This window comes from Peromyscus maniculatus, chromosome X, assembly GCF_049852395.1.
Source record: "Peromyscus maniculatus bairdii isolate BWxNUB_F1_BW_parent chromosome X, HU_Pman_BW_mat_3.1, whole genome shotgun sequence".
NCBI classification, from domain to species: domain Eukaryota; kingdom Metazoa; phylum Chordata; class Mammalia; order Rodentia; family Cricetidae; genus Peromyscus; species Peromyscus maniculatus.
In genome coordinates this window covers 8,179,277-8,202,506 of record NC_134875.1, presented here as the reverse complement: position 1 = coordinate 8,202,506, position 23,230 = coordinate 8,179,277, and the positions used below count along the sequence as shown (strand labels likewise).

At 38.7% G+C, this 23,230-nt stretch overlaps 1 protein-coding gene across 1 annotated transcript in view; it reads left to right on the top strand.

Moving 5' to 3' along the window:
- The window catches only part of Fmr1nb (FMR1 neighbor), a 30,936-nt gene extending 10,183 nt beyond the window's left edge, over positions 1 to 20,753 (top strand). Inside the window, exons 5-6 of the mRNA XM_015991428.3 lie at positions 19,811 to 19,953; positions 20,613 to 20,753. Of these exons, the coding sequence (XP_015846914.1) occupies positions 19,811 to 19,953; positions 20,613 to 20,629 (160 nt within the window). The 3' untranslated portion in view covers positions 20,630 to 20,753. The remainder of the gene's footprint in view (positions 1 to 19,810; positions 19,954 to 20,612) is intronic.
- Positions 20,754 to 23,230: the final 2,477 nt, after the last annotated feature.

The window sequence follows — 23,230 nt, the reverse complement described above, 5'->3', positions numbered from 1 at the left end:
AAAAAGAAGTCTGCAAGCTGGAGATGTGTGGAGTTGGGGTAGCTATTAAGTGTAAGCGAGAGGGATTTCTGGAAGTTGTAGGCTGTCAGGGGTTTTCTATCCTTGGTCTTAAAATATTGGTCTGTCTTTAACATAAGTTATGTCAGATTTTTTCTTAGAGATTTATACAAAATACCAATGGAAAACTAGCACTTGATGTTTCCAAATTTGTTCATTTTTTGTAGATCCCCACCCACTGAAGCAGAATGTGTGTGAAGGTACACAGCAACCAGAATGAGTATAAAAAGTGAGGTGGGGGATATAACTTAATGGCATAGTACTTCTTTTGCATGAGGCCCAAGGGTTCAGTTCCCAGAATTGGAAAAAAATGTTAGAAAGTTGGGAGCATAGCATTTAGAGAAATCCCACATTCAGATTCAAGTACAGGCATGACTGAGAACAAGTGCTTCCTTCAGTATTCTGGGAAAAGTTTTGGTTGCAGATTAAGCATTTGTGATGTTTTTACACTTTATTTTTTTCCATAGGGATCATCAAGGTTTCAGTTATCACTTTAGCAGATGTGGTGTGTGTGTGTGTGTGTGTGTGTGTGTGTGTGTGTGTGTGTGTGTTTGTAGTACTGAGGATTGAACGTAAGACTTTGTGTGTGATAAGAAAGTGCTTCATTGCTAAGGGAAGTGCTATAACATAAAGCTATGTCTCCAGTCTTCATTCTTAATTTCCAGTCAGAGTCTCATTGAGATGTCCAGTCTAACTTTGAACTTACTATGTAGTTCAGGTTGGCCTTGTACTTTCGATTTTCCTTCCTCAGCCTCTGCATATCTGTGATAATAAAACTGTATGACAAGGTGTAACTTTAATAGATCATTTCAAATTCTTCTGTTAAGTCACAGCATTTTAACTATTCCCACTTGCATCCAAGCCAATTCTTTTTCTCATATTTCATCTAGCTTCAAATTTTGAGTGGATAATTTTCTGTGTGTATAGTATATGCTCACGTGTATGAGGTGCATGTGCCTATGCTTGTGAGGAGGCCAGAGGATTCTAGATGTTCTGGTCTATCACTTTCTGCCTTATTCATTTGAGACAGACTGAGGTTACAGGTGTACAAGGTCAGTCTGCCTTTTTTTAAATGTTACTGCTAATAACCAAACCTAGATCCTATGCTTGTATACAAGAACGCTTACTTGAGTGTATGGTTTCTATTCCATAGCCTCCCCCACTCTCGTTCTTTAAGTATAGTCATGTCATCTTTAAATATATATATATATATATATATATATATATATATATATATATATATATATATATATATATTTGTGTGGGTATTTTGTCTGCATGCATGTTTGTTCCACATACATGCTTGGTGCCCAAGGAGGCCAGAGGAGAGCATCAAATATCCTAGGACTGGAGCTATATAGATGGTTGTAAGCCACCTTGTGTGGTGCTTGGAATTAAACTCATGTCCTCTGGAAGAGCAGCCAGTGCTCTTAACTACTGGGCAATCTTTCTAGTTCCTCATTAGCCCTTCATGTTTTTTTTCTTTTCTTTAGGTGATTGGGAGTAGGAGTGGAGGTTTTTTTCCCCCCTCCGTTCATCCCTTCAAAGCTTGCTTTCACATAAAAAAAAGCAACTTATGAATAAAAGTGAAAGCTTTGTTAGAATTTGATGGCTAGAATTAGACCTTATAATTAGAAAGCATCTGGATAATAAAATTAGTATAATTTCATTTGGATCTTCTATTACACATTTACCAACTAATTTAATGAGGACATTTACATCCATTGGATTCTTTTCTTTAAAATGAAATCCAAAGATTATCCCCTGATGAGAACATATTTTATGTTTTATGTAATATAAACTGTTTCAGAGACTCAGACACTGAATAAGAACTTGAAATACAGATGTTCTGGTTTCCCATACTATTGTGCTACTATTTTGTATGAGGGGTATGCTCCATTTGTCATTCTAAACTGCCTACTATGGCCCCAGAACAAATGGCAGTTTAACCTAGGTGTTTACCTCTGTTTCTTTGAGGACCAGTGGTTGAGAGTATATGGGACACTGTCAATTTCTCCTGGAAGGCTGATTTTAGAATCAAAGGGCAAATGAGATAAACGGAAGCCAAAGGTTGCAAAACTCTCCCTTTGAGAGGCAAGAAACCTCATAAGAATAATCCCCTTACCTCACTTCCCATCTCCATTTCAAAGAATAAAGGATATAAGATACTAAATTAGTCAAAATAAATGACTCCATAAAATGAAAACAGGTGTAGTAGTAGTAAAATCCATATATAGCTATTTAAAAAAGGAAAACATGGAGTGGAGAGAGAACTCAGCACTTAAAAATATGTAGTGCTCTTCTTTCAAAGGCATGCTTCCAACCATTTGCAATTCTAGCTCTGGAGGTGTCTGACACCTCTGGCTATACTCCCCTCTCACACACACATATCTACACACAGTTAAGTTTTAAAGTTACATCTTTGAAAAGGAAAAGAAGCCAGACACAATTGTTCGTGTAAATCACAGGAACTACAAACAAAGTACAGATCTGCATTAACATGATCTGTGCCTCTGTTGAAAGAATCCTTTTGCCATTTCAGCATTGGGAGGCAGCCTCATGCTCTTCTTATGGCATTCTGTCTTATACATGAGCCATTCGATTGTTCCTTATGGGGGAAAAACTTTTATAATGACTCTCTTGGTCTTCAGTTGCAAACCAAAACAAATAAGATTTTGATATTCTCTTGCCTGTTTAATTTGGACACTACTATCTTTTATTTATATGTCACCTAAAGAGCTAGCAACTGGCAATAATTGGAGCAATGAAAAATGAGAATGGGGGGGTGTGTGAAAACAGTGTTGGTAGAGATTATCATCATTCCCCAGAAACAAATAGATGTACTTCATTCTTTTGATGCTTCATGATTTCTGCAGTGGAACATATTTATTCAGTACTAGCTTCACTGTGTAATGTGAAGTGTACCGAGATGTTGAAGACATAGACCCTATTTTTTAAAATAAATTTATATATTTATATTTGTGAATATGTGTCTGTGTGAGTGTATACACAAGTGTGTGTGTGTGTGTGTGTGTGTGTGTGTGTGTGTGTGTGTGTGTGTGTGTGCTGTTCTTCTTTGTGGCCCACAGTATTGAACTATATTTGCTTTCCTGAGCATGGGTGGGCAACCATTAACTATCTTTAGTTCCTCAGGGAGAGCTGCGGCCTTGTTTTCTTGGCTAGCCTGGAAGCCAACAAGCCACACAAATCTTCCTGTCTCTGCCCAACTCAAAGCTGGTGTTAGGGGTGTTTCGGAGGACACATGGCTTGTTATGTGGGTGTGGAGATAGGAACTCCAGTCCTCAGTTGTAGCACGAATCTTTTTTTTTTTTTTTTTTGGTTTTTCGAGACAGGGTTTCTCTGTGTAGCTTTGCGCCTTTCCTGGGACTCACTTGGTAGCCCAGGCTGGCCTCGAACTCACAGAGATCCGCCTGCCTCTGCCTCCCGAGTGCTGGGATTAAAGGCGTGCGCCACCACCGCCCGGCTGTAGCACGAATCTTAAACGGTCTCATTAATAAAATCAAACCTGAGGCCGGTTATTGGGGTGAATGCTGGAAGATCAGAGAAGCAGAATAAGCTACAGCTAACCTCACCTGGCCAACTTCTCAGCTGATCTTGTTTCCTCAGACTGGAAGCTCTGTGTTCTCATATCCAAATGGCTTTCAGCTGAACTGCTTCTCAATTGCCTGAAAGCTTAACCAGGCTCGTTCCTGGTCCTCACGCCTTATATACCTTTTTGCATTCTGCCATCACTTCCTGGGATTAAAGGCTCACTTCCTGGGATTAAAGGCTCAACTCTTGGGATTAAAGGCATGAGTCACCATGCCTGGATGTTTCCAGTGTGGCTTTAAACTCACAGAGATCCAGATGGATCTTTGCCTCCCAAGTGATAGGATTAAAGGTGTGTGTGCCACCATTTTCTGGCCGCTATATCTAGTGGCTGTTCTGTTCTCTAATCCCAGATAGGTTTATTAGGGTGTACAATAATTTGGGGAACACGATTATCACTACACTCAGTATTTCAGACAAAACACAAGGGGAATTAAAGTAAGTAGAGATAGCTTGACAGTCTCTATGGAGGGGTACCATTTGAATTGGGTTTTGAAGGGAAGGCAAGATATGAATTAGATGGGGAGGGGCCTTTCCACAGAATTCCTTATATTGGGAAGGAGATCTCCTTAGTATATGCCCTTTAACAGCTTCTTGTTTCTAAGCAGAGGAGACTGAACTTTGTCTTTGGAATAATTAGTACTGAGTCTCCAGTTTGCTTCTGCTAGACTTGAGGTCAGATTTGACATAATCCAAAAACACAGAAACTTGAGCCTGCTTGAATTAGTTGCATAAATGCAAAAGGGAGGAAAGAACATAAGTGAAAAGCTTTCCAAGAATTTGCTACTAAATAGCTTAATTAAACTTGCATATAAGATGTATTTTGAAATTCACTGCACCCTCAAGGTTGTGTAACATCTATTTTTAGCCTCATTAATAGGGATCAGAAGTTTCATTAGGTTTAAGTGCCACCAATAGGCTTAAGACTAACTTATATGAAGAAAGAGGAAAAGATCAGGTGGATGGAGACAGAAGTAAGCAGAGGAGGAGAGCTCTAAGGGCATGGGTGCGGTAGGGTGAGGAATACTTGAATCACTACCATTAGATTAAGTTTATCAAGCTCATTGATTAAGTTTATAAAGCTCATTGATTTTCACAAATAACCAATTCTTTGTTTCATTTTTGTTATTGTTGTTTGTTTCTATTTTATTAATTTCAGCCCAAGTTTGATTATTTCTTGCCATGTACTCTTTTTGGATGCAGTTTATTCTTTTTATTCTAGAACTTTCAGGTATGCCATTAATTTGTTAATATGAGGTCTATCCAAAGATTTTTTATATAGGCACTCAGTGCTATGAAATTGCCTTCATTGTGTCCCATAGGTTTGGTTATATTGTGTTTTCATAATCATTCAATTCTAAATGTTTCTAATTTCCTTCTCAATTTGTCTTGACCCGGTTTTCTTTCAGTAGTTTTCATGAGTTTGTATACTTTGTTTCTAATGTTGGTATCCAACTTTAATCTATGGTGGTCATACTGAATGTTGGGTAGTATTTTAGATTTCTTCTCTCTGTTGAGACTTTTTTGTGTCTGAGTATGTTGTTTTCATTAGCTTTCTATTAGCTGTAATAAAACACCATGACCAAAAGCAGCTTGGGGGAAAAGAGTTTATTTGGCTTACATGTCCAGGTCACAGTTCATCACTGATGGAAGTCAGAGAAGCAACTTAGGAAGAAACATGAAGTCAAGAACTGAAGCAGAGGCCATGGAATAATGTGCTCACTGGGGTAAACCCTAGAAGTTTCTCGGGTCCTGCCCAGCTGCCGCCCCCCCCCCCCCCCGTGTTCCAGACAAATCTATCATCCATGGTCCTGCTGCCGCTTAAACCCAAGTAAACACACAGAGGCTTGGGCTTGTATTATTTACAAATTGTATAGCCTATGACTTCAGCCACTTCCCAGCTAGCTCTTTCATCTTAAATCAACCAATTTCTATAAATCTATATGTTGCCACGTGACTGTGGCATTACCAGACTGCTGGCATCTTGCTGTCCCTTAGGTGGTGGCTGGTGTCTCCCTCCCTCTGCTTTTCTTCTTCCTGTCTCTCTCTTGGATTTCCCTCCTGGCTATAACCTGACTCACCATAAGCCAGAGCAGCTTCTTTATTAACCAATCATAGCAACACATATTCATAGCATACAGAAAGATCATCCCATAGCACTTTCCCTTTTCTGTCTAATTGAAAAGGATGGATTTAACTTTAGCATAGTAAAATTGCATATAATGGAACAGTTATCAAGCAAGAATTACAGTTATAATATCTAGTCTATTTGTATTTGACAAAATTAAAGAAAATATTCTATCATCTGTCCTATATTTATGAGTCTAAAGTTTCATATCTAATTTATCTTTTATCATAACCAAGGAAAATTATAACTATCTAGTCTTCAACTATGTCAAAGATCCCAGAAGGATATAATATTATCTAAATAAACAGGAAGTAAATTTTTTAAGCTTTTAAAAGAAGCATTTATTTGTAGTATGTGCATTACAGGAAACACAACACAAGAAGCCAAGAACAGCCCCCCAGTCACAAGCGGCTCAGCTTGACGTGTCCTTCTAGATGCTGCAAGTGTACACACATTTAGGGAACTGAGATTATACAGTATGTACCATGCTTTCCCCCACATTGCGAATATTCACCAACTAAAAACCCCACGCTACAGGAGTATTTTGATAACCAAGAATACACCATGCTATTTCAATCTGTCAGACAAAACTGCAATCCTGTCTTCCTTCCTTGGCAACAAAAATTTCATAGAAGACAAAAATGGCAGCAGGCCTCTAGATAGAAGTACTGGCAAAGATACAATTAAAATTCTGCATTCCTCAATGCTCAGCTTACAGGAAAACAAAGCCACAGACCACATGAAGTACAGCATTCCTAAGTTTATCATCAGATCTATATACTAAAATATGAGGAAGAAGGCATGTTCCCGCTCAGTAAACATATTCCTATGGAGTAGCTGAAGATGCTCCTACGGCAGGGCTTCTCAGGATGTCAGTATCAACACAGCACAGGGCTGCAGATCTCGCCCTGCGAGCCTCCCTCTGCCCTTCCACAGTCAGCCTAGCAACATGAATTAACTCACACTGTCCAGACATGGTTTAACAGTTCTGTGCTCAAGAGTAACCTTTTCTGTCAGTCTGTCAAGCTGTCCTTTTAACCATATGTTCTCCTTTAGGAATTTATGAATTTCAGATGTTGTGGAATAAACTTTGTGCACAAGAAACACAAGTCTCTTCCCAGAAATGCACATATGGATCCCTGGGTACAGTTGCAACAGTTTTCTATATGTGATGGACTAGAGAGATGGCTCAGAGGTTAAGAACACTGGCTGTTCTTCCAGAGGTCCTGAGTTCAATTCCCAGTACCCATATGGTGGCTCATGACCATCTGAAATGAGATCTGGCTTCCTCTTCTGGCCTGCAGGCAGGGATACATGCAAACAGAACACTGTATACATAATAAATAAATAAATCTTAAAAAAAAAAAGAATTGGGCATCCCATGATGGGTGTCAAGAATGAACCACAGGAAGTGCATTGTAAGCAACTTCCAAGGTTCTAGAAATCATAGAGACATCTAGCTGCCTGGAGAGTCACCCAAAGTTCCTCTGCAATGTTTGGGCATCTATCTTTAGCCTATAGGCCTAGAGTTTTTTAGTCATTTCTCCCTGTGTCCTGTAGAATATCTGGCAGTCTTCTCTGCAAAGCAGGAACCTAAAGGCCCATCTCACCTTGTTTTGGCAAAATTCAGTGGTCCTTTTTACATGCGCCCTGCACATCCAGTTGATATAACATTTTTTTTTTTCCAAGCAGTCCAGGCAAGAACAGTTTCTTGCCCAAATGGCTAACTTTTACCATAAGGAAAGCAAACTCCATATGGAGTTTCTTCAATGTCCATCATCTTCTTTGAAGTAAAACGGTGATGTCAGGAGCACATGTGTCTCATTGTCCAGAAAGTTGAAGTTTTTAAAACATTTTAAATGCCATATTTGGTAGGTCTTTGTAGTGTTTGAAGATTACCTACCTACACACACACACACACACACACACACACACACACACACACACACACATAGAAAACTTAACTAACATGACTATAAGTTTGATTATCATGGATGACTAATTATTAATGCTTCTTAATTATACATTACAATTTCAAATGAGCTGTGCAAACATAATACCTTAAATAAGAGTAACAATATACATACAGTATAACAAAATTAACTTTAAATTTCTATCAATAAACTAAAATTCATAACAATGTAATAATTTTTAAACAAATTGTTGCTCTTTAAAAGTAGATTCAATAATCTACACTTTTATTCTATCATATCTATAATATCCCCTTTTCTTTTTTAGAAAGAGATTGTATTTATAATCAACCCTCTTTAAATAAAAATAAACATTTATAAACAATATTTTGGGGATTTGGGAGTAGCTTTTTATACTACTTCCTGTTGGTTGGGTATGCTGGCAATCTTATGGAGATCCTGAGAAAATTAAGAGTTATGGTCAAGTCCTGGGAAGACCAGCTCTGACCTTTGTTAACAGGTACCATCTGGTAAGGCAGGAGGCCTCACTTGATCAAATCTGATCCATCTTAACCTTGGACAATTCCATAGCCTCTTGCTTCCTGTGGAAACAAAAGCAGAGCCTCCTTTCCAAAGCAACATATCCTTAGATCCAAATTTTGAAGTCAAGATACCATCCAGGACCACCTGCCAAGGGATAGTACTATCCACAGTGGACTAGGTCATGCCACATCAATCATTAATCAAGAAAATTTCCCATAGCTTGTCTACAGGCAATCTGATGGAGGCATTTTCTTAATTAAAGATAATTCAGATGATCCTAGCTGTGTTACACTGACAAAACAAAAATAAAAAAAAATAGACAACTAACTAGCACAGATGTGTGAGTATATTATCCCATTTAAAGGATAATTATTACTCACATGTGCTGTGGGATGGTCTGTATGTCAAATGTGTTGCTTTGATTGGTCAATAAATAAAACACTGATTGCCAGTAGCCATGCAGGAAGTATAGGGGGGACTAACAGAGAGGAGAATTGAGAGAATTCTGGGAAGTGGAGGGCTGAGGAGGGAGACACTGCCAGCAACAGCATGTGAAGATGCCGGTAAGCCACGAGCCATGTGGCAAGGTATAGATTTATAGAAATGGATTAATTTAAGATGTAAGAGCTAGATAGCTAGAAGCCTGAGCCATTAGGCCAAACAGTTTAAATAATATAAGCATCTGTGTGTTTGTTTTATAAGTGGGCTGTTGGACTGCCGGAGCTTGGTAGGACCCGGAGAAAAAACTCTCCAGCTACACACATGAACTTGACATGTATTCAAGTATTTCAGCTTTCCTAAGAGATGTTTTCCTGATCAGGTGTTCAACAGACATAGTTGGACTACCTCTTAAGGAAGAGTGCAGTACTGCACAATGTTTTAGGCAATTTAGAATGTCATGTCTCCACCCAAGGTCAAAAGTGGACATGGCTTTCCATTAATGAGTCTCAAGATATCCCTTCTACCTTTATCTTTTCATATGATGCTTTAAGTCTTAAAGTGCAATTATGATGCTTTCATTTCTTTTTTCTTTAAGGTTATTTTTATTTATGTGTATGTGTGTAGCACGAATCTTAAAAGTTCTTATTAATAAAATCAAACCCAGGGCTAGGTATTAGGGTGAATGCTGGAAGATCAGAGAAGCAGAACAAGCCACAGCCACCTTACCTTACCAGTTCCTCAGCTGATTCTGTTTCCTCAGACTGGAAGCCTCTGTGTCCTCATCCAAATGGATCTCAGCTGAACTGCTGCTCAAAAGCCTAAAAGCTTAACCAGTTTTAGTTCCTGGTTTTTATGCCTTATATACCTTTCTGCTTTCTGCCATCACTTCCTGGAATTAAAGGCGTGAGTCACCATGCCTGGCTGTTTCCAGTGTGGATTTGAACTTGCAGAGATCCAGATGGATCTCTGCCTTTGGAATACTAGGATTAAAGGCCTGTGCTACCACTGCCTAACCTCTATGTTTAGTATTATGGCTGTTCTGTTCTCTGACCCCCAGATAAGTTTATTGGGGTACACAATATATCAACCACATATTTGTCCATGTAAGTTTATGTTACAAGTATCCAGATACCGATGGAGGCTAGAAGGGGGTGTTAGATTCTCTGGAGCTAGTGTTATAAGTGCTGGTAACTGAACTAAGGTCTTTTGGAAGAACAGGGCACACTGTTAACCACTGGGACACCTTCTTAGCCCCTGCTTCCCCTTCTTATAATTGGTTTATTACTAGGAAAATGTAACATGAGGTCTAAAGTATATTATGAGAAAAGGGGTCCATTCTTAATGGAACCTGACCTTGCTAATGCCTGCACTTTCCTTTGTTAGAATTTATTAGAGGAACAGAACCAATAGCATATGTATTACAAATGGAGTTTACTTAATTGTCTTACGTGTTTCAGTCTGGAGAATTGAGCTTTCTGCATGCTGGACTAGCTGAGAACCTGACAGTTGCTCAGTCTGAGTGGCTTAGAGGACTTCTAGAGAACTGCTGGTTTTTAGTCGGCATCAAAAGGGTAAAGAAGCTGAGTTCTGATGTCAGTAAAATGTGACAGCATTAATGGCAGCCACAATTTACTCAGCCAACAAAGAGCAAAGGCAAGCATGGAAAAGTAACACTGCATTTTCCTCAGACCTTTTTATGTCTTTATCACTTCTAGAAGGTACTGTCTACTGTGGGAGACAGTCTTTACCCCTCAGTGAATTCCTCCAAGAAATACTCTCACAGACTTGTTCAGAGGCTTGTCTCTTAATCAACGGCAAATCTAGTCGAGTTGACAACCAAGGTATTAACCATCATACTACCTAAGACTTGTGGTCCTACTTAGTGATCCCAGTCACACCACTCTACTTGATGTAGAGACTATATGGCATGTCACCATTCAAGCACTGACTTGTTATGTATCTCCCCTCCACCACTATTCTTATCTGGATCATTTCCAGGCAGGCAGTAGGTCTCAGATTAGATGTCACCTGTCCTAGAATGCTTAGCCCAAATCTTTTCTCACACTGGGTCAGGCTTCTTTTTGCTTGTTTTCTGCCATTGTCTGCCTACCTCTACAGTAACTGACTTCAATTTGTTGTCATTATCAGCCTCTGAATCTGCCCTTCCTTTGAAAAGGTACAGTCCTTTAGCACAGATCCTATGTCTTATTTGTCTTTAGTTCTATGATATGTATACATGTTTTTTCATAACAGAAAATATGTAATAAAGGTCTGCAAAAAGTTGACTTGTGCTTTCTAAGTACACTAGCCATAAAGTTAGACATTATATATGAGAATAAAACCACCTTTAACATATTTGACAAATTATTTTACCTCTAATTTCTCTTTTGAGCATTTTTTAATAATGAATATCTAACTTTTTACATCAGAAGTGCATAAGTTGTATTGTCAGTATTTGGGGAGTGTAGGTACAGGAGATGTACTCCATACTACTACCCTCACCAACCTCAAGAGTTCATCTAAAGATTCAGGGACCATGACTCAGGCCAACCAAGGATATGTGGCTTTGATGTGGAACATAATTTCAGAACTAGATAGTTTATGAATCAGGATTATAGGTTTTATTAAAGATGTTTTAATACAAGTTTAAGCACCAGGACAAGGACAAAAAGTGGTGCTTATAAATAAGACACCTGACAGCATGTCTTTCTTAAAGACAATTTTTTTTGTTGTTGTTATGTTTTTATTTTTTTTGAGACAAGGCATTACTATGTAGCCTTGGTTGGCCCATACCTTGACAGCTTTGCAGACCAGGGTGGCCCTAAACTCAGAGATCTACTGCCTATTCCCCTAGAGTGTTGGGATTAAAGGTATGGAAACACATCATGCACCAACAAGGCAAATTTTTACAGTAGTCATATATAGTGTTGTTATAGTGGGGTTTAAAGTTACTATCATATCACTGGATGGTTCCTAAGGGGTACCTGATACAATTAAAGTTAATAAGGTAAAAGTCTAGCACACAGATACAGGAAGTTAATCAAAGTTAGTTTTCTTTTGAGAATCCCAGACAATGCTTGGCAAAGTAATGACCTATACTCAAGGTGTTATACATTCAGACCTTAAGCCTGGGTCATTTCTACTTTAACATAAAACACCTATATATGGAATGAATATTAACTTTTTGTTAGCAGCTTTTACAACAAATGTTAATTATGCTAGAATTCTTGCTTCTTAGGTGGCAAGAGGTTCTAGTCAGACTCTAGGATTTGGAACTCTAATCACATCCTGTCTTTCTATTTAACCATAGTATGACAGTTAATTATAAGGACTGACTGAAAACCAAGTCCTTTGAAATTTAGATGAGTTAGTATTCTCTTTCCTCTCTCTCTGTGTTTGCATGTGTAAATGTTCATGTATATGTACACACATGTGCATATGAGTGTGTATTTGTGAAGGCCAGAGATCAGTGTCTTGATCACTCATCACCTTATCTTTTTACAGTCTCTCATTGACTGTTGTAGTCTCTGGGAATCCACCTGTTTCCCCTCCCCCCATTAGTGTTACAGATATAAGAGACCACATTTGGCTTTAAAATATTTATTCTTATTTTTTGAGAATTTCATACATGAATATTGTTTTTATGTCATTTCTACCCCTCCCTCTCCAGTCTCTCCCATGTTCCTCCTACTTCTACCCAACTTTATGACCTCTTCATTATTGTTGTTATAAGTTATGCACATACACATACTCACACATACACAAATACAACCTGCTGAGTGCATTTAGTGTCATACACACACATACGTGTGTGTGTGTGTGTGTGTGTGTGTGTGTGTGTGTGTGTATTTAGGGATGACCATTTGGGACTGGATGACCTATCAGGGCTTTCCCCTGATCTCCCTCTCTTAGCAACAATTAATAGGCTGTAGCTTTTTTTTTTTTTTTTTTTTTTAAATCTAGGGGTGGGACCTGCCTTGCAAGATTTCCTCTATCAACTTGAAATACCATCTGGTGTTGCCATTCTGTAGATTTTGTTTAGGCAACAATATTGTTAGGATTTCATGCTTGGCTCTTTCTGTAGGTTCTGGGGATCAAAACTCAGCTCTCTGTTTTTGTGTGGTATGTATTTTACAGACTGAACCATCTCTTCAGCCCACAGTAGTTTTCAAAGATTACTATGCCATATTTTTCTTTTTTAGTAAAAGTGAAATGTATACCACTAAATTTAAAATAAACCTCATGAATAAAAGACATCTTGTCATTTTATGATGAAAAGTATGATATATTAAGGTTACAGAATCAGGAAGCTTATATAAGCCTTAATTTCTTAGCTATAATTCTGGATGTCCAGAAATTCTATAAACCTAAATATTTTTTCTATGTCATTTAAAGCAAAAATGCTGATCTAATCTGATTGATTTTTTCTAGTCTTATTTACTGCTTAGAGTGAATACATATATATTTTATTACAGAAATGTTAATGTATTTTATTATGAAATACTACACCAGGCTCCTTGGGAGTGTCAAACAGTAATCAGTGAATCACATCATGTTACCTTAGTGAAATTAAAAAAAATGTATTCTGATACACATCTGGCCTCTGTAGACTAAGAACTATGTAGTTTTAGTTCTTGCCTCTTTTCCAGACTGTAGTTAACAATACAACATAAAGAGGTAATAGGTAAATCATACAAATATTTTTGGCCTTCACTCACTATTTTATACCTGGAGACATTTTTGTGATTAATTGAGAAAAAGGTGTTTCATTTCTTCACATCTGTCGTACCTATTGGAGCTCACTGACAATCAAGTAATATAGTTTTATGGGAGAAAAGTGAGTATTACCTTCAAAGTTATCCTTTCAAAAGCAGGCTTATCTATCTTAGGTTCCCATATGCCCAGAACCCAGTTGCTCTGGACATTGAAGTAGCACTATTGGGTGTTCCCTTATGCTGCTTAGCATTGAGCTAAAGAGATGGTGATTCTGTTATTTTCTCTTCATAATCTTGTAGGCAGATCTTATCTCTATCTTCTTTGTGTTTCCCTGTAGCAAGATTCCTGGAAGACCACCTCCCAAATCATGACATGGAGACTTATTAATTATAAATGATTGGCCTTAGCTTAGGCTTGTTTCTTAGCTAGCTTTTTTTTAACTTAAGTTAACTCATTTCTGTTAATCTATGTGCTGCCCTTAGGCTCTTTACCTCATTTATGTACTGTCCATCCTGCTTGCTTGCTTCCTCTGTGTCTGGCTGGCTGGTCTCTGGCTGGCTGGGCCCCTTTCCTCTATCCCTTCTAGCTCCATCAATCTCTCTCCTGCATAGCTATTGGCTGTTCAGCTTTTTAATGGACCAGTTAGGTGCCTTCGGTGGGCAAGGTGGAAACAGCAACACATCTTCACATAGTTAAACAAATGCAGCACATCTTTATATAGTTAAAAATTATTCTGCAACAAACAACTGCAACACATCTTTACATAGTTAAACAAATAGTCTATTCCACAAATATTCTGTCCCCTGCATAACCTTTGCCATGAACATTCCCCTTTCCTCCTATTTCATGTGTGCTTAGTTCTTTAGAAACTGAAAGCCCTGTAAACAATAAATAACATTTCTTGATAAAAATCAACTAATATTTATAAGGTAATGTTCCATCCTAAAGGAATTGAATGCCCAGAAAGGAGAAAAGAGGAGGTTAACACAGATGTAGAAAGACTTTACTTTAGATTTTCTAGGTCTGAATTTGAATCCTGGCTCATTAAGTAATTTGGCAACCTCAGGCTAGTTACTTTTCTTATTAGTGTTGGTGTCTGTCTCAGTTTCTTTATCTGAAAAATGAAAATAATAGAACTAGTGCCCATGTTTCTCATTGAGAGAATTAAATGAGCTCTTGGATACAGGTACTATTATATGGACTGTGCAGGTTTACTTATGTATTTATGAAATATATATATATATATATATATATATATATATATATATATGTACATATACACATGTAACAGTAATGATTAAAAGATCATAGATTTGAGATAGGGGTGTACACGAGAAAGGTTGGAGGAAGGAAAAGAAAGGAGAAATACTATAATTATATTGTAATTAAAAAAATGAAAGTATGCTCATGTAGATCTCATTCATTTCTCTGTCATTGGGCGATCCCTGTGTCTTTCTTAGGGTTTTCTTTACTAGGTAGTGTAGCTAGAGTTTTCCTGCCTTGCCCACAGTCAGGACAAATCTTTGTCACCCGCCAGTCCCACAGCCGCTCAGACCCAACCAAGTAAACACAGAGACTTATATTGCATACAAACTGTATGGCCGTGGCAGGCTTCTTGCTAACTGTTCTTATTGCTTAAATTAGTCCATTTCTATAAATCTATACCTTGCCACGTGGCTGGTGGCTTACCGGCGTCTTCACATGCTGCTGGTCATGGCGGCGGCTGCAGTGTCTCTCCACCTCAGCCTTCTGCTTCCCAGAATTCTCCTCTCTCCTTGTCCCACCTACTTCCTGCCTGGCCACTGGCCAATCAGTGTTTTATTTATTGACCAATCAGAACAATTTGACATACAGACCGTCCCACAGCACTTCCCCTTTCTTTTTTTTAAAAGGAAGGTTTTAACTTTTACACATCTCCAAAGTCAGCTTGGTATATTTGGGAATTTGGGCGTAGCTTCTCTTACTACTTCCTGCTGGAGGGGGGCGCTGTATTTTATGGGGACACAAAGAAAATTTTAGGATCATGGAGTAGTCCGTGAGACCGTATCGTCTGAGCCAGTTGCCTTGAAACAATTCTGGATCATCTGGGCCATGGTGTCATCGGAGACCTTTCAGGTGGTCTTGGCTGGTCAAACCTGATGTATCTTAATTTGGAACAAATCCATAGCCTCTGGCTTTCTGTAGAAACAAAAGCAGAGCCTCCTTTCCAAAGCAACATATCCTTACATCCAAATTTTGAAGTTAAGGTACCTTTAAAATACACATTTTGGCATAACTCAACAGCTTTTGCAATCAAATGTTTTTCTTCAGCTACAAATATCAAAGAGAACATAATCCAGATTCTCTGTGTGATAGCCATCTTTATGTGGCTTATTTTTTATATTACCTTGAGCCTATTGCTTTAAACAGCAGCCTTTTAAGCCTGAAACGGCGCTGTGGCTGCTGGCTCCTCCCACTTCAGCTTCCCAACATGGCGGTGGTACCTTTTCCGCCAGCTCTGGGAGCCATCCTGGGTCTATGCTTTTATCCAAGCAGTGCGTAGCCCAGAAACCTCTTTTTGTTTTGTACTAGCAAAGGCTAAATCCACCATGCAGCTTAATGTGCCACTTGCAGAGGCCTCTTTCCCGCCATACTGCAGATCGAGCACACATCAGGAACCGGCCAGTAACTCAAACCGGCAGCTGCTGCTTATTTGAGAGAGACAATTAGGAAGCTGTTTTTAGCTCCGTTTTAGAATCTTTTTTCTCAGGTTTTAGGTGGAAACTCTTGCCAACACGTTGGGCGCCATTTGTAGATGTAACCAACCGTCTTATTAAATAAGAAACACAGAAACAATGTAAAAGAGAAAGCCGAGAGGTCAGAGCTCAGAGCTAAAATCTCACCCTTCCTCCTGCTGTCCCAGCTTCGCGAAAAAAGACCTACTTCCTCTCGGTTCGTATTTTTAAAGTATGTTGTTCTGCCTTCTCATTGGTTGTAAACCCAAACACATGACTGCCTCGTCACTGTCTGAATGTACAGCCCCCTAGGTCTTAAAGGCATATGTCTCCAATGCTGGCTGTATCCCTGAACACACAGAGATCTTATGGGATTAAAGGCGTGTGCCACCACCGCCACACTCTTGCTATGGCTCTAATAGCTCTGACCCTGAACACACAGATATCTATGGGATTAAAGGCGTGTGCCACCACCGCCACACTCTTGCTATGGCTCTAATAGCTCTGACCCCCAGACTTTATTTATTAACATACAATCAAATTAATATTTCAGTACAAATCAAAATAATATTTCAATACAATTAGATTACCACCACAAGGTAGCCTCCCCAGAGTTGTGAGGTGCAGTCTGGTTATTCTTTGCTTTACATCTAGTATCCAATTATGAGTGAATACATACCATGTTTGTCTTTCTGAGTCTGGGTTACCTCACTCAGGATGATTTTTTTTTTCTAGTTCCATCCATTTGCCAGCAAACCTCATGATGTCATTGTTTTTCTTTGCTGAGTCAAGGGTAGGGGGAAAGAGAGCTTAGGGGAGCAGGAGGCCCTAGCTGGATCAGGAACAGAGTGGGAGAACAAGGAAAGAGATATCATGATAAATGAAGACCTGATTGGAATAGGAAGAAGCAGAGTGCTAGAGAGGTCTCCAGAAATCCACAAAGATACCTCCACAATAGACTATTGGCAATGGTCAAGAGAAAGCCCAAGCTGACCTAATCTGGTGATCAGATGGCCGAACACCCTGTCATGATAGACCTCTCATCCACTGACTGATGGAAGCAGATGCAGAGATCCATGGCCCAGCCCCAGGTGGAGCTCCAGGAGTCCCATCAGCACGAGAGAGGAGGGATTATATGAGCAAGAGATATTGAGACCATGATTGGAAAAAGCACAGGGACAAATAACCAAACTAGTGGAAACACATGAACTGTGAACCAATAGCTGAGGAGCCCCCCATGGAACTGGATCAGGCTCTCTGGATAAGTGAGACAGTTGATTGGCTTGAACTATTTAGGAGGCCCCCAGGCAGTGGGACCGGGACCTATCCTTGGTGCGTGAGCTGACTTTTTGGAACCTAGGGCCTATGCTGAGACATTTTGCTCAGCCTTGGTGTAGGAAGGAGAGGATTGGACCTGCCTTAACTGAATCTACCAGGCTGAGCTGATTCCCCAGGGGAGAACTCGACTTGGAGGAGGTGGGAATTGGGGGGGAACTGGAGGGGAAGGCTGGGGGTGGGAGGAGTGAGGACAGGAGAATCCGTGACTGATATATAAAGTTAAATTAATTATAAAATAAAAATATTAAAAAAATAAATAAAAGTATATTTATAAATAAATAAGGCCATTCATGCACATGAAGGCATTAGTGACACAATCTGTAACACACCTGAGGTTAGCATGTATTAACTAGTGCTTCAGTATGGTGAGACCTGGTATAAGTCCTAGTTTAATCATTTCAAGATAGGAAATGCAGCCCTTTCTATGACTTTTGTGTGAATTAAGTAAGATAAACTATATGAAGTACCTGGGCAAGATTTTGGCACATAATGTCCTCACGGGTGCTCCTCTACTTGATCACTACACAGATACAAGGGAGTATGGGATACCATATGACAGCAAAAGTAAGTGAAAATGGTTTGAAAATTATAAATAGTAATGCAATATAAACCATAACTGTTGATTTTGAAGGTCAGACAACAGGGGATTCTCTCTGGAGTAGGAGTGAAAGGAAAGGTGCCTTGACAAGAAAATATGTAAAGTGGTTGTTGTGTAGGTACCATTCATGCTACAGAGCAGTTGCAATGCCCTGTTCTGATTGTGGGGGTTCATATCACAAGTACTATAGATAGAATCATAGTAATGTTTATAGTGATAAATTTGAAGGAGCCAAATGCAGTACATTTTTCAGAATGAGGTAAAACAAATCAGACAGGAAAGTTTAGTAATCTGGTTGAATAGTGTTGCTATCTCACTACTGTTGAAAAGTAAAGCTTCATTTCAGACCTGATTAGTCAACTTAATTCCTTTCATGCTTAGTTTTGACCTAGTAAACAGAAATCATCAAATTATGAGCTAGTGTGTGAAAGAATGCTAAGTAATTCAGTTCCTTCTTACAGAAGCACTAACTTAACCAACTCCCATACTAGAAACATCATCTTGGTACACTGGCCGTTAGCAGCTTCCACAGCAAACACTAGTTTTAAAAGTGAAATATTTCTATACCAAGTGTGCTAATGTGTTCTAAAACCAGTAAACTTTGCTGACTTTTGATTGTCTTTTAGCTGTTTCTCTTCCTCTGGGCTTCTAGTGGTTTGAAATTTTTTTGTTCAGTTGATATATAGAATATTTCACACAAATAATTAACCTTGCCAATACAGTATATTTTGCCCTACTAAATGTCTTAGTTATATTACAATTTTTGATATTAATCATCAGATATTTAGCCTACATGTCATTCCTAACATTTTTCATTAGAAAGAAATTAAGTATTGAGTGAGCTCTTTGAAAAGGACTCTATTGCTTCAAGACTACTTTTAGGGCAGTCAGAGCCCCTGAAGTCCTACAAACCTTGTCTTTAAAGAGCCCCAGGCCATCAGAAACAGAAAGGCAAAATGTGTTAGGAACATAGTACCTGACCACTCATCACACTAAGAATTTATTGTTACATCTTGTGTAAATGGAAGCTGAGCTTGAAACCTGGTGCTCTTAACTAGGGATAAAGTCAATGTCCTGTCACTTCAAGCACAGCATCCTGAACCTCCAAAAGTATGGTGCAGTGACATCTTGCTTAACAGGCTGTGCCCAACACTTGTGTCTTGGAGTGTTTATTGAAACTTCATAGAACTGACATCCTTGAGTTATGCCTACATTTTAGAGAATTTCTCTGTAGGAGAGTAACAGGATTTCTGTTTCACAATTCTCCAAGTTAACTTAGCTGCTTTCTCCACTTTGAACTATTAAGCTTCTGAACTGCCTATGCTATTAGAAGTACTTGTGGGAAAATTTTATGGTCCCATAGTGACATTATCATACAGCTTTACTAAAGTTCTGAGTAACAGCCGAAGAGTTTCATATTTTCTTATGTCCCCCCAGATGCCACTGAGTATTACAAAGTTGGTGGGTAAAAACAATTTAAGGAGCCTTCCCAACATCTTTGGTTGCAGGCAACTTTGTAGTTTCTCTTTTGAGGTCTAACACACTGTATTTTACATTATTAAAACGTAATTTAAGTTAATCACTATGCTAATGATATATAAACATTCTTTTGCATTGGTTTTATATCTCCATTAAAAGCATAATGGCCACATCACAGTTGTTTGTGTTGTCTGTAAAGCTCAAAATGTTAATGTTTGGTAAATAATATATACAAAAAAAGAAAAGTAAAGCTTCGTTTGAACTTTTCAAATTATAGCAGATGGTTTAATCCTTTAAGAAGGAAGATGAACAGAATGTTGAAAGTTTTGAAGAAACAAAAGACAAAACTGAAGAGGAAGCCTAGAGCAAGGAAAGCACCAAAAGAAGAGAGAGGAGCTAGAAAAGAGCAAGAGTCCAGAGGTAATGGACAGGATATAGATTGTTACTACTAACTTTATATGTCAATCATTAGCCCATTTGACTGATACTTTTGCACACAGAAAAGTTTTTCAGAAAGTTTATCACCTGAAACTGTTTCACAGCTAGGGATATCTAGATGACAATAAAGTAGTGAAGAAAAGTACCCAGTTGTTTGGGTGCTGCATTATTTGCTAAAGAATAGTTCATCTATTCTGAGTGAATAAAGAAATGGATTCTTCCTGTTTTGACTCTAAGGCTACATGCTACTTCATAAATAATCATGGCCACAGTTACTAATGTGTCTCAAGAATAACACTTATCCAACGAAAGGTTGATGTATCTTAAAGATTTTAAGTGAGGCTCAGTGAGTTCATGGTGTATGATTATGAGGTCCCTCTTTAAACCCCTTATAATATTGCATTATGCATATTTGATGAGCAGGTAGTATAACAAACAGCTAAAAGTGCAAGATATGATACATATTTCTATCAGATGCCTAAAGTATATGTTGACCAGCATACCCAGTTCATAGTTTTGTTGCTGCTATTTACTTTCATAATAGAACATGATATATATAATGCGTGTGTGTGTGTGTGTGTGTGTGTGTGTGTGTGTGAGTGATTTTAAGTTGCTTAACTCTACTTATTTTTCTTTCACAGCATTACTTTCTAATTGAGAATGCAGACCTGCCAGAAGGGAGATTTTCCTAAGTCATTCAAATCCTATTAACTTTAGAAAGACAAATTTTTTGTCATAGTTTCAAATCAAATTAAAGTTGTATTTTGTGCATCAAATCAAAATCTGGATTCTTTTTTGTTTAAAAAAAATGACTCTTCTGGGACCAGGAAAATGGCTCAATGGTTCAAGTACTTACTATACAAGCACAAGGACCTGGGTTAGATTGGGTTGGCTGCACATGCTAACTTCAGTACCATTGGGGAGGGGAGCTTGGAGACAAGGATCACTAGAGCCTGCTGGCTGTCAGTCTAGCTCCAAGTTCAGTGAGAGACCCTGTCTCAAGGGAATGAGGCCAAGAGTGATAGGACACATGAAAATCCTTTGCTGGCCTCTGCGAGTGCATAGGATGTATTCATCTACACCCCCTGTGGTAGTATGAATGTAATTGGCCCTCATAAGCTCATGAGGAATGGCACTACTTGGAGGTGTGGTTTTATTGGAGTAGGTATGGCATTGTTGGGGGAAGTGTGTCACTGTGGAGGCAGGCTTTGAGATCTTCTGTACTCAAGACACCTCTCATTGTCACAGTCCACTTCCTGTTGCCTTCTGATCAAGATGTATCCAGTACTATGTGTACCTGCGTGCTGCCATGCTCCCCACCATGATGCTAATGGACTAAACCTCTGAAACTGTAAGCCACCACCTCAATTCAATGTTTTCCTTAGAAGAGTTGTGGTGGTAATAGTGTCTCTTCACAGCAATAGAAACTATAAGATACACCCAAAACACATACCATAGTACTTTCACACATACACAAAATAAAATTTGAAAGATTGTGGTGATGTTAATTTGTGATTTCCAATAAAGCTTGTATGAGGATCAGAGGAAAAAGCCAGCCACTGTATTAAACATAGAGGTCAGGCAATGGTAGCACACACCTTAATTCTAGCATTTGAGAGGCAGAGGTTCATCCCGATCTCTGTGAGTTCAAGGTTACACTGGGAACAGAGCCAAGCATGGTGGCACATGCCTTTAATTCCCAGTACTAGTTAACCATAGAGGTCTGTAGGTCTGTACAGACAGATAGGAAGTAATAGATCTGGGCAGAAAGAAGATGTAAGAGGACAAGGACAGAAAGGTATATTGGCATAGGTATACAAGAAGTAGCTCTCTGGAGGCTGAGGAATTGGTAAGGGGTGGCTTGTCCTATTCCTTTGATCTCTCAGTTTTCACCCAAATATCTGGCTCTGAGTTTTTTATCAATAAGACTGTTTAGCAATTTATCTTACATCTGGCAGCCTAACGTTTGTGACATGCATTCATGAAAAAGCCACTTGTCTGGGGCTCAGACCTAGGCTGCACATGACCAGAGTCTCCATCTCACGTGGTCTGCAGTCTCTTTGGCTTCTTCTCTCCTGGTGGGTTGTGGGCTCTGTCAGGATCCCCATATTGAACTGCTACCACACTAGGTAGCTGCCTTGAAACTCTCTCAGGCTTCTATTATTCTATGAAGTCAGCAGACTTGGTGAGTCAATTAAGGTATCTTAAAGGGAAAAATTCGTTAAGAGAGATTTTTTTCCTACCTTAAAAAAATGGGAAACATTTTTACAATGGAGGGAATTTTATCTCTGATAACAAATTAGGCAGTTTGAAAATGGAATGATTAAATGAGAGGATAATTAATGTTGATGGGATTTTCATAATGTCAATTATGAATATTTTTTGTTTTAATGTTAGAAAGGTCGGTTAATTTGAGTGCCAAGAAAAAATTTTAGAAAAACTTGTTAAAACAAATCATAGATATATTCAGGCACAGACAGAAGAATTTAAAGGTGGACCTATCTCAGCATTGAATTATATGGTTACAGAGAAACAGCCTAAGGTTTTCAAACAGCAACTGCCAAATGCTCAAAGCTGTGTATGAGCTAACTGGACTCCTGTGGAAATTTTTGATTTGAGGAGATTTAAAGAAGCTGTAGTTTCATATGGTAGGTATTCTCTATTTTAAAGCAGATGTTAAACTCATGGTCAATTTGTGATAGAATTATTCCTCAAGACTGGAAAGATTTGGTTACAGCTGTCCTAGAGGCTGGTCCACAGTTACAATAGAGAACCTGGTAGAAAGAGGAGGCTAAGACTATAGTACAATGATGCAGGGCTAGAGGTATGGAAATTTCCCAAGATTAACTTCTTGGAGAAGGCAATTAAGCTGATATACAAAGACAATCTTCATATGATGACCATACAATAATTCTATGCTGCATGTTGGCCATGAATGCTTGGGACAGAATTGAAGTATGAAAGAAAATTTGAGTCATTTACAAAAGTTATACAGGGCCCAAAGGAAACCTTCACATATTTCTTAGAAAGGCTATCTTCAGCAGTAAATAGAATGATACCAAATTCAGAAGCTAGACAAATAATAATTGAATCTCTGGCTTTTGAGAATGCTAATGCACCATGCAAAAGGGTTATAAGGCTGTTAAAGGCAAGGTCAGCACCCTTGGAGGAATGGATCCAAGATACAATTAATATTGAATCTCATGAACATGATGATACTTGGATAGGAGAGGCAATTTCCAGAGGTTTGAAGAACAAT